At 37.9% G+C, this 10,941-nt stretch overlaps 2 protein-coding genes across 2 annotated transcripts in view; one reads left to right on the forward strand and one right to left on the reverse strand.

The window, feature by feature from the left end:
* LOC144026791 (amyloid-beta A4 precursor protein-binding family A member 3) overlaps nucleotides 1-10,941 on the forward strand; it is a 36,385-nt gene that overhangs the window by 6,244 nt on the left and 19,200 nt on the right. The gene's annotated exons all lie outside the window — the stretch shown is intronic.
* Nucleotides 2,542-6,296, reverse strand: LOC144026792 (uncharacterized). The gene is made up of 3 exons (XM_077533795.1): nucleotides 6,090-6,296; nucleotides 4,244-4,434; nucleotides 2,542-4,125 (listed from the first exon to the last, which is right to left on the reverse strand). Exons 2-3 carry the CDS (start codon nucleotides 4,299-4,301, stop codon nucleotides 3,044-3,046), a joined length of 1,140 nt encoding a protein of 379 aa, XP_077389921.1. The 5' UTR covers nucleotides 4,302-4,434; nucleotides 6,090-6,296; the 3' UTR covers nucleotides 2,542-3,043.

Below are 10,941 nucleotides of genomic sequence, written 5' to 3' on the forward strand. Positions count from 1 at the left end.
CCTCCTCATCCGGAGTCCCTTGGGACATTGCTTCCACGCATACATCTCCCTCCTCCTCCTGGACTGACTTGATGAAGGGGATTCACACCCCTCCCTCCGCTCATGCACATCTCATGCTCTTTGAAACACTAACCCAATATCTTTTGATCGTAACCCCATATCGATCATTTTTTTCACGCCTGTCATAGCACATTAAACACAGCCTTTGATGGTGACCTTCTTGACCCCCGATCAATCATTTTTAGCGCGCCTTTCATATGACATCAAACACAGCCTTTGATCGTGACCTCCTGACCCCGATCGATCATTTTTATCTCGCCTTTCATATGACGTCAAACACAGCCTTTGATCGTGACCTCTTGACCCCGATCGATCATTTTTATCGCTCCTGTCATCCGAAATCAAAGTGGCGAGGCCATAAATCAAATTTTGGACTAAAATGGCATTGCTTCTGTCTCTGACATTATATGACAGTTATCATAAAAATGATTGATGTGTTATGAGAATGCGAGTTTTTGAAGTCCTAGTCATCAAAGGTCTCTTAAAAAAAAAAAAAAAAAAAAGAGTAATGGTTTTACAACCGGCGCTGAGAGAGCGAGGGATGTTTAAAAAAAAAAAAAAAGAATGGCCCTGCACGGGGATCTGATGCATCCATCCATCCATCCATTTTCTTGACCGCTTATTCCTCACAAGGGTTGCGGGGGCTGCTGGCGCCCATCTCAGCTGGCTCTGGGCAGTAGGCGGGGGACACCCTGGACTGGTTGCCAACCAATCGCAGGGCACACAGAGACGAACAACCATCCACACTCACAAGCACACCTAGGGACAATTCGGAGCGCCCAATTAACCTGCCATGCATGTCTTTGGAATGTGGGAGGAGACCGGAGTACCCGGAGAAGACCCACGCGGGCACGGGGAGAACATGCAAACTCCACCCAGGAAGGTCCGAGCCTGGACTCGAACCGGAGACCTCAGAACTGGGAAGCGGACGTGCTAACCACTCGACTACCGTGCCGCCCGGATCTGATGCATGTTTTTAAAAAAGAATAAAGTTTTCTGTGAAGTATTACAAAGTCACTGACTGGAGATACAGAGACGAAGGTCGTGACTAAAAATGAATAAGTTTGATGGAATAAAAAGTTAAAGAACGGCGTATTCAAGAGGGCTGGTCTTTTTTTTTTAAATCATAAATAAATAGAAGAGGAGGAGGCGCTAATGTAACTTGAACTGTAAAACACTTTGGGTGAGTATTCTCATTCAGACCTGTGATATGGAGGACCAAAACTTCCAAAATTCCAAATAAATTAGTGACTAAATAAATAAATTAATGACTATAAGTGAATTGGCTGGCAACCAGTTCAGGGTGTAGCCTGCCTACTGCCCAATGCCAGCTGAGATAGGCTCCAGCACCCCCCGCGACCCTTGTGAGGAATAAGCGGTCAAGAAAATGGATGGATGGATATATAAAAACAATAATTCAAAAATTAAATACAAATGTATTTATTTATTCATATACATGTATATATATTGCCCTTTTTTATTTCCATATTTATTTTTTATATATAATTTTTTATATCCATTTTTTTTAACAAATTCTAACCACCATCTATTAGATTATGTAGGCCATCATTAAAAAAAATAAATAAAAAAAATAATACTTTCAATTGTAATCCAGATGTAAATGAACCCTATACGTCATATTTAACATTTTCAATAAATTTCATACAAAGAATCCATACGATATCAGACCCATCCAGTCTTAAGAAAAAAATGCATTCTGTCCATCAACTTGTACTCTCTCACAGATTAAACCATTTTTTAAAAATATATATAATTAAGGGTTATATTCATTTGAGTTTGTAACACTGTGAAATTGATAAATTTACAACCTGCATTATCACCATTTTAATATCTTGAGGGATTTTCGTAGACATAATTAACTTTATTCAGTACATTTGTTAAAATGTCTTTATCTTATCACATTGCCAAATATAATGCGCAAACATTTTTTTTTTTTTTAACTTCCTTACATTTGAAGCATCGGGTATAATAATCACATTTAATAAGTTTCACTGGAATTATATATGCCTATATCAGCCAAATATAATAAAATAGTAAATCAAAGAGTTTTGGGACTAGTTAATTAGCCAGGACAACCCTTAAAATGTTTTAACAGATACGCTTTTTTCAGATGAGATGCTTTCTACTAACCCGGACACTTTAGAAAACATGTTTAAAATGTATAGAGGCCAATTAACACTCCTGTAATATAATAAAAATAACATCTCATCTGATTATTATTATTTCTCTCTACTCTGCAAGATGTCACGCGTGCACACGCATTTCACAGTTCTCATGACCTCTTGACCCCATACATTAAATCTTGACAGCACATGCACCATACAGAAAAACGTGCTAGGGGAAAAAATGTGAGACAAAAAGTCGAAAAAAAGCAAGTAAGGTCAAGATCTGCTTTCAATAAAACGGAACATCCAAAAACGATTGGTGACAAATGCTTGAGTTTCAGCTTTTATTGTAAATTACTACATAGTAAACCACAGTATATGTAAACAAACATGCATAAAGATTACAGTCTTAGTAAAAAGAAGCAAATTGAGAATTAATTTGCCTCAAACACATTCGAGGGCGAAAATTTTGACTGAGTGGTGAAAAAGAAAAAAGGCAAGTAAGTTCGAGATTTGTTTTCAGTAACTTCTTAAGCAAAAATAGAACCTCCGAAGACTTTTGTCATGGTGATGACATTCAATCAGTGGCAACAAGATAAAATATTGTATTACAAAAATACATCATAAACAGCCCATATAGTAAAAAGTTTTAATACCTTTCACACTCGTGGAATGTCTAAGAGTCTTAATCTGTTGTTTGCCTTAGTTTTCAAAAATGCAAAGGAGTGGATTTCGAAAAGTATGTCAAGAGTTGTTAATTAAAACATGTTTGTGCAATTCCTGCACTATCACTCTGACATAAAGTCCTGTGACTCTCTAGTCTCGATTATGTCTTGGCTGGTGTGGTCTTGACAACACTAGCTGCTGATCTCACCAGAACATTTGTGTTTGTCAGCTTGTTGCTTACGTGAGAATCTTTGGTGACACACACCACAGCTCAACGTTTTCTCACCTGTGTGTGTTCTCATATGTGCCACCAAATGTTCATTTTGAACAAATTTTAAACCACAAACAGAGCAGCTGTAGGGTCTTTCTCCAGTGTGTGTTCTCATGTGTCTCTGTAAATTACCCGTCGAAGTAAAACTTTTAGTACAAACTGAGCACGAAAATGGTTTTTCTCCAGTGTGTGTTCGCATGTGAAAATTCACACCAGCCAAAGTAGAAAATCTACGAGCGCAAACAGAACATGAGAATGGCTTTTCTCCAGTGTGTGTCGTCATGTGTTTTGAAAGGCCTACCTTGACTGAAAATGTTTTGCCACAAACTGAGCAGGGAAAAGGTTTTTCTCCAGTGTGCACTCTCATGTGTAAGGTCAATCGCTGATTAAAAGTGAAACTTTTACCACACTCTGAACAGGAAAATTCTTTTACTGTAGCATGCATTCTCACATGGCGGGTGACGTCATGCCTTTTTGAGAAGATTTTACCACAAAATGAGCAGGAATGTGTTTTCTCCCCTGATGTTTTTGTCTGTGTTGTCACATGTGTCGGCATGTGTGCTCGCAAATGTGACCAAAGTTGGAATCTTTGATGGCAAACGCGACAGAAAATTTTGTACTTTGTGTCGCAAGTGTCACTTTCATTGTCTCTTTTGCTCTTCAAAGGTTGTTGGGCTTCATCTTCATCAGAAGAGTCTGACTCCACATCGTCTTCAACATGTGGAAGTGGACCCAAGTGGTTGTCTGATTCGAACCCATTTCTTTGGTTTCCATCAGCTTTTGTTGTTAAGATGCTGCTTTCAGGCTCCCGTTTTGTTTTTATTTCTCCTTCACGTTCCACACACGTTGAAGAGCGTGCGATATCAGCCTCGTCCAGTCCTTGAAAACAAACTTCCTCTTCTCTAATGTGGTAGTTCTCTGGTACCTCCTGCTTTACACTGGAGGTCCTGGCTTGTGGCGCAAAAACAACCTCTTCTTCCCTTGCCAGCAGCTGACGGTCGTCTGTAGGAAGCAAAGAAGAAAACAAATCAGATAGGCCATGTTTTATGTTGTTGTCAGTGTGCCATCCATCAGCCTCTGATGGTCAAGTTGCTGGTTGCTCCGTCTTCAATCTACTCACTTTTTTTGTAATGACATTGCCAAGGCTGAGCTTCAGCATTCCACTTTGTGTCTTCCATTCCGTCCTTCAGTCTTTGACGGCGCCAATTCCTCTCCTGATCGCACCAGTGTTCTTCCTCTTTAATGTGTGTGTGGTGGTGTGCTCTGGGTCCTAGTGCTCGACGAGGCTGTCAACAATCATCTAGAGGACATCTGCAAGACAAAAAGAACACAAAACATTTCCTAGCTAGGATCATTTACCATCAATATGTATCTGATACATTGTAAATGTGTGTCTATGGATGATCAAAACCCATATCTGTCAACTAGTTATTGTTTGCAACTTGTCAAATTCCAATCCCATCACAAAATGCCCGGCATTAATTGCTGCTAAAGCACAACAGGAGCCGAGTCATGAGACAGCGTATTAGGGCCACGTGTGAATATACGTATACTTTTCAGAGGTGGGTAATATTCTGAGAAAAAAAACTCACAAAATTACAAAACAAAAAAATCGTGTATATTTGCAACATTATGTAGTGGAAAATTACATAATGTAGTCACAAATAATTCCCAAGTGTGGAAAATGCCTATGGTGGAAGATGTCATTAAATCATACTTTTCAGTCGGTTTTCCAAATAAGGAGATATAATTGCTTTTTGAACCATCATATTTAGCATTTTCACTTTGAACAGGCACTGCCTACAACAGCATATGGGACCATCGTGTCATCATCTCACAAATTTGCCACTTGAAAATGTCACAAAGTCTTTCTCGTAAATTTTTGTATTTGTTCTCAAATATTCCCCCCGCTAAAAAACATATTTGTACGTGGCCCTAATGCACCGTCATATAGTCATTTTCACATGAATAGACACAATTCTGCATTAAGACAATAATAGAGATGCGGTCCCAATTTATACAAAAAACAAAACGTGTTTTATCAACATAAAATATACTACTGTATGCTACTGATTTGGTCATTTTTTTAATTGATGACCTTTTGACCTTATCAGGGATTCATGATAATCTTTGCACTCATGTTAATACAGTATTGACAATTCGACAGTACGTCATGAAAGGTTCTAGATTTTCTAGTTTATGAGCATTATGCTGGCTTATTTCAGAAAGTGAAAGACAAAAAGAAATTGAGTAAAAGAGAAATACATATCTTATAGAAAATGCTTAATTTCTAAGGAGCCCCTCTGGTGTCATGGTATGAGGAAAGAAAAATGTTTGCTAATCTGTTCCTAGACTTTAGTAATCTGTTCATTTTGCAGGCAAGGTTAACAGCGCAGTAAACTGTGGAAAATGATTCGTAAACTGTGGGGACAGATGAGCAAAGATTTTTGTATATATCCTGGCACCAGAGAGGGGCTCCATAGAAATTCAGTTATTGCGTGAGGGTGGCCCAAAACGTGCAAGAAGTTAGCCAAAACAGTTACAATATTGCAGGGGTAAGTACAGTAATTTTTCACACAAGGTAGGATATCTTTCAATATTTTTCTAATAAATAAAAACACTATAGCTACTACATTTTATCTTTCACGGGCAGGGTTATCTTTGTCTGATAATTTTATTTTTTTTGATGATTTTAAAAATAGAAGTGAGAAAATAATATAAAACATTATATGGGTGTTGTCATTTTATAAATTAAATACATTTTTAAAAGCAATGCTTTTCGATTTCTTTAGTAAAGCTATGTTTGATCAAGTAGGGGCGCCAAAGCAAATTTCACCTTGGGCGCCACAATAGGTAATCAAGTTATCGATTATTAACCAAAACAAAAAAAAAAGCGTGCGCAGCATATACAGTCAGAATGAAATGCACTCAGTGAACTTCACACCATATAAACCTTCTTCACTTACCACGTTCAGACGGATTCAAACGTGCTGCCTGCTACTCCCCTCCAACTTGAAATACTGCGGATTGTGGACTGTGCACTGATCAGTGGGACTGTGCGTGTGCGGACAATAGTAGCCCTCTGGATGCAGAGTGCAGTTCGAGGCGTGCCTCGACGTCGGGTGAACTTCAAGGTTTGACTCCGCCCACCGGATTTTTCAAGATGGTTTAAAAAAAAAATCCCCCCAACAAAATTTGCAGATGTAATGATCCCACCGTCTTATGACGGAATATTATTTTTTATAAGACACATTATGGAGCATCGAAAATTACAACACTCAAACCTCAGTGAGCCGGGCAGAGCTAGGAAGAGGCTGAAGTGCAGTACTCGATCTCGATGTCCCCAGCAGATCCACTCCAGGTACTCTTGATCTGCTGGAGAGAAGTGCATCCCTGGACGGTTGAGGTTAGGACTAACTTGGGTTTCCAATTGTGGGTTTCGGTCAGTTTTTAATTAAACAAATACTGTTTTAAAGTTAAAAAATAAATATACTGGTTTAAAATCACAATTAAAACTAGAGCTGCGCGCAGCTATAAAGGGCCCTCGCAGCCCGGGCCACGTTGGGGTACTTGCACATTGGGGTACTGGCATATTGGAAGCAGAATTTCTTTGAAAATGGCATAATAAACCTTTACATGTGGAATATTTTTTTGCCAGTGTGTGTCAAGCTCAACGGGTTTTGGTGATTGTTAAGACCTGCAAAATTCAGCGTCCTTTTTTATTTTTAGGCAATGAGTTGCCCTGATTGGTATTTTTTGTAAAACTATATATACACACATTATCGCTTGTTGTACTCATTGCACAATGTTGCTTTTATTGTCCAAAGGGGAAATCAAAAAATAAAACAAAATGAAAAAGTACATACGTTTGGATCGGTCTGATACCAGTGAACAATTTGAGTGGTGGAAACTAAAAGAATATTCATAAATGACTTAGTTATCACACTTACAATGAGTTTACAATGTTTGTAAAAATACCGTAAGTGGGGTATTTTCTTTTCATCCCTCAAGGGCTAGGTGGCGCTGCATATATAACTGAATGTTGTCATAGACATAGCTTCAGGCCTTGACTTTTAAACATACATGTCAAGTTTGGAATTTTTTGGAGCATGTACCGGGGAGTTATTAAGCATATCCTTTTTCATTGCGAAACACAAAATTTGATGCCCCGCCCTCATCATATAGTATTTCGAAAAGTCAAGATTTTTCCCCCTGTCGTTGGCTCAGGTCTTGACATGGCCCAGGTCAAGTCTGAAGTCAGTCGGATGAAACATGAAGGAGAAGTGGGCAAAAGTATTCCCCCTGTAAATGTGCTAAAATCGTAAAAAATGGGACATTCAAAAATTCGTAGCTCACTTCCTGTTCATTTTAGCATATGGGTCCAAGAGACTTTTTTGTAGGTCTTGGGCTCCCTAATACACCTAAAGATTTTTGTAGCTCTTGCTTAAACGTACAACTGGGGCTGTTTCGTTAAAAATTTCTAGGGGGCGCTATTGATTCATTTTTGTAAAAATAGCACAATCCACGATAAAATATTGCTCATTTTGCCAGGCCAGATGTGTGTGCCAAGTTTCATGTGTTTCTGTGCCAGTTTAGGCCCTTAAAACCGGCGTTGTTTTCTTGGCGAACAGCGCTTAGCCACACCCACAGCGATTCAGCCTGCTGAGACGATGGAAGCCACTCAAACATTCGATGAAGTGAGTGAGAGGGATCGAGCAGGATTCGGTGGGCAGAGCGTAAAGTTTGTCGGTCACAAAAGGGAGATAAGGCTCTGACAGGGTGTCCAATGATTTTTGAACAGACTTTAGTGATATTAAGTAGTCGTGTCCGGTCTCGCAGGGGTGATGGAATGGAACCAAGAAGTGAATGGGAAAGTTAGAATATGCACTCATATACAAGTAACTAACATACGCTTAAAAGCAATAGTAGGTAAATGTACGAGTAAAAATTGATCAGAAATCAATAAGTATCCATATATTATTTGTACAAAATACACCGGCCACCTTAAAACGATGCAAAGATAGATGTTTTTTTTTTTTTTTTTTTTGTCAGAGATGTGTTTTAAGATGATAGCGAGACGCCATAAATGTAATACAAGTTAATCATACCGGTAAGAAAAATAAATAAATACAAAATATAAATAAATAAATAAGAAATAATAATAAATAAATGATAAGAAAAATAAACATTTAACCTTCTAGGAAATTTAACCATATAGCGAAAAGTACACATCTGCAGAAGAGCTAATACATCTTGTGCGCTCTGCTAATAAGAGTGCCTCCCTCACCTTCTGTTTTCTTAAAATAAAAATAATAATTAAAAAAAAAAAAAAATAGCTACTCTCCTATCCCCAAAAATAAAACTACACCCGGCCTACAGGGGTATCCATTGAAATAACTCAAGGTAATAATTATAAGATATTTCATTCATACGCAGTAAAATAAAAAAGGATAATATATTTACTCTTACAAACAACCGTTTAAAGATTTTTTTTTTTTTTTAAAACAACCTCTACTATAGCCAAAGGTTTACATGAGTACCCACTAAAACCATCCTAGGTATTAATTCTAAGATATTTCATTTATACGCAGTCAAATAAAAAGGATAATATATTTAATCTTACAAGCAACCGTTTAAATATTTAAAAAAAATACATTATTTTTATTCATCATCCACCGTTTCATTGATATCAAACATTATTTAAAAATACAAACCCTCATGACAGCATTTAATACACAATTATTTTTTGCAACGCATCATCTCCCACTCTCTCTCTCTCTCCTAGTGCCAATTGAAGCCCCATTCACCCCTCCCTATCTGTCTTCCTCATGCCAATTGAAGCCCCGCCCCTCTCCCCACCCCTCCTCTCTCCTCCTACCATTTTGAAGCCCCCATTCACGCCCCCCGCGAGTTCACCCCACCCCTCACTCGGGCACAATTTTTCTCCAACTTTCACTCAAGCAGGTTTAATAATCATTTGTACTTCCATTTGTAGGGCGTTGAAATCTCCGTAAAAACAGCTGCTGCGGTCAAATTCTTGGTTTTAAAGAATGTCTCACTTGTAATGTCACAAAAGTTTCCATAATCATGTTCTCGCGTCTCTCTCTCTCTCTCTTACCTCAAGGTATGATTGTGAGGGACTTTTTCACTCTTACAAAATGTCTGTATCGAAAAGCTCCTCCTACATTTTTTCTTTTTTTTTTTTAAAAAAAAAAGAGCCAACCCTTCGTAATTCTTTTCATTCTTTTATTCATACATCTTATTCAAATATAAGTCTGTATTTGGATCTGTGTATGTGTGTGCGCGCGCGTATGTTTTTTTTTACAACATCTGGAAGGAAACAAAAAAAAAAGAAAAAAGAAAGCCATCCGCTTCGCCCGCACATTCTTCTAAAGTCATAAAACAACCGTACCCCACTACCCATTCAGTCCCCCACCTATTTTTTTTTTATATTCCTTTTAAATCTCACCTCGTCTTCGTGTCAATATGAGAAAAACAGACATGGTCAAAAAGAGGAAAGCCACCCACCGGTCATCTCATCGTGTCATATCTCCTTTAAAATATCGTGTACTCCCTCGCACCTTTCAAAAGGTCACACATGGACCTTCATCTTCCTGTTTTTGTTTTTCCCTATTCACTCTTCCTGACATCTGAATTCGCTTAGTGTGTGTGGGGGATCCTACCTACCACGATTCTTGCATTGATCAAAGGCAGTCATATATAATCTCCTCCTCCTTCTACCTCCTCCTTCTTGGACCCTCCTCTTGGGGTTCATCATGCTCAATTCATTCCCCCCTCCCCATCCTCCCCCCTCATGCTGCACAGATACACAGACGCACACCCCTCCCAATTCATTTCCTTCCCCATCCCCACCCTCCCCGTTTTTTTCCTACTCTTTGAAATCCTAACCCTACATCCTTTTATCGGCACCCTGTATCGATCATTTTTATCGTTCCTTTCATACGACGTCATCAAAGCGGCCTTTGATCGTGACCTATTGACCCCCCGATCGATCATTTTTATCGTTCCTGTCATATGACGTCAAAGCACATCAAAGCACATCAAAGCGATGAGGCCATAAATCAAATTTTGATCGGACTAAAACGGGACTAGTCTATCTCTCTATTGGGAAATCAAAAAGTATTACTCAATTTCCCTTTAAGCTGATGCAAAGCTGGGTGCAAAGGAGTTCAATTAAAGTTTATATGAGTGTAAAGCATTTTAGCAAATATATAACAACATATACAATTTAAATGTAACAAGCCTACAAAAAAAAAAAAAAAAAAAATCATTACAATTGTAAAAACTTGTTTGATATGATGATAGGACAGAACAATGTTGCATCAATGCAGTGATAATTTTGAAAAATTAGTCCCATTTCGTCACATTTTTTATTTTTTTTCAGATGAAAATTAAACAAAAACGTGGGTGGGAGAAAAGAACCACTCAGTGCAGCCGTAAAATTAATCTCAAGCAATTATTCGCTTTTTTATATGCATAGGTGAAAACTACGTTATATTATTGTCAGTTCAACATGTTTCATTGAACAAATTATGAAGACATACTTGTATTAAATGTGTCTTGCATGTTAACCGCAGTTACAAATAGGTGTTAGAATTTTCTGTATAAAAGTTAAAGGAAAACATGGACTAAACTGTAAAATTAGTCGACTAAAATTGCTCTTTTTTTTCATCGACTAAAATTGGATTAAAACTAAAACACAATCAGATGACTAACTTATGACTAAAACGTTAATTAATTTTAGTCAAAAGTCTAACTGAAACTAAATTTAAATTTCTTGTCAAAAGTAACACTGCA

Source organism: Festucalex cinctus, chromosome 10, assembly GCF_051991245.1.
Source record: "Festucalex cinctus isolate MCC-2025b chromosome 10, RoL_Fcin_1.0, whole genome shotgun sequence".
Lineage (NCBI taxonomy): Eukaryota > Metazoa > Chordata > Actinopteri > Syngnathiformes > Syngnathidae > Festucalex > Festucalex cinctus.

What these genes read in the sequence shown, in the direction of transcription:
- LOC144026792 (XM_077533795.1), bottom strand. Translation starts at nt 4,301, where the DNA reads ATGGAAGACACAAAGTGGAATGCTGAAGCTCAGCCTTGGCAATGTCAT. An exon ending in GCAATGTCATTACAAAAAAA is followed by an intron (nt 4,126 to 4,243) that starts GTGAGTAGATTG and finishes TGCTTCCTACAG; the next exon opens with ACGACCGTCAGCTGCTGGCA.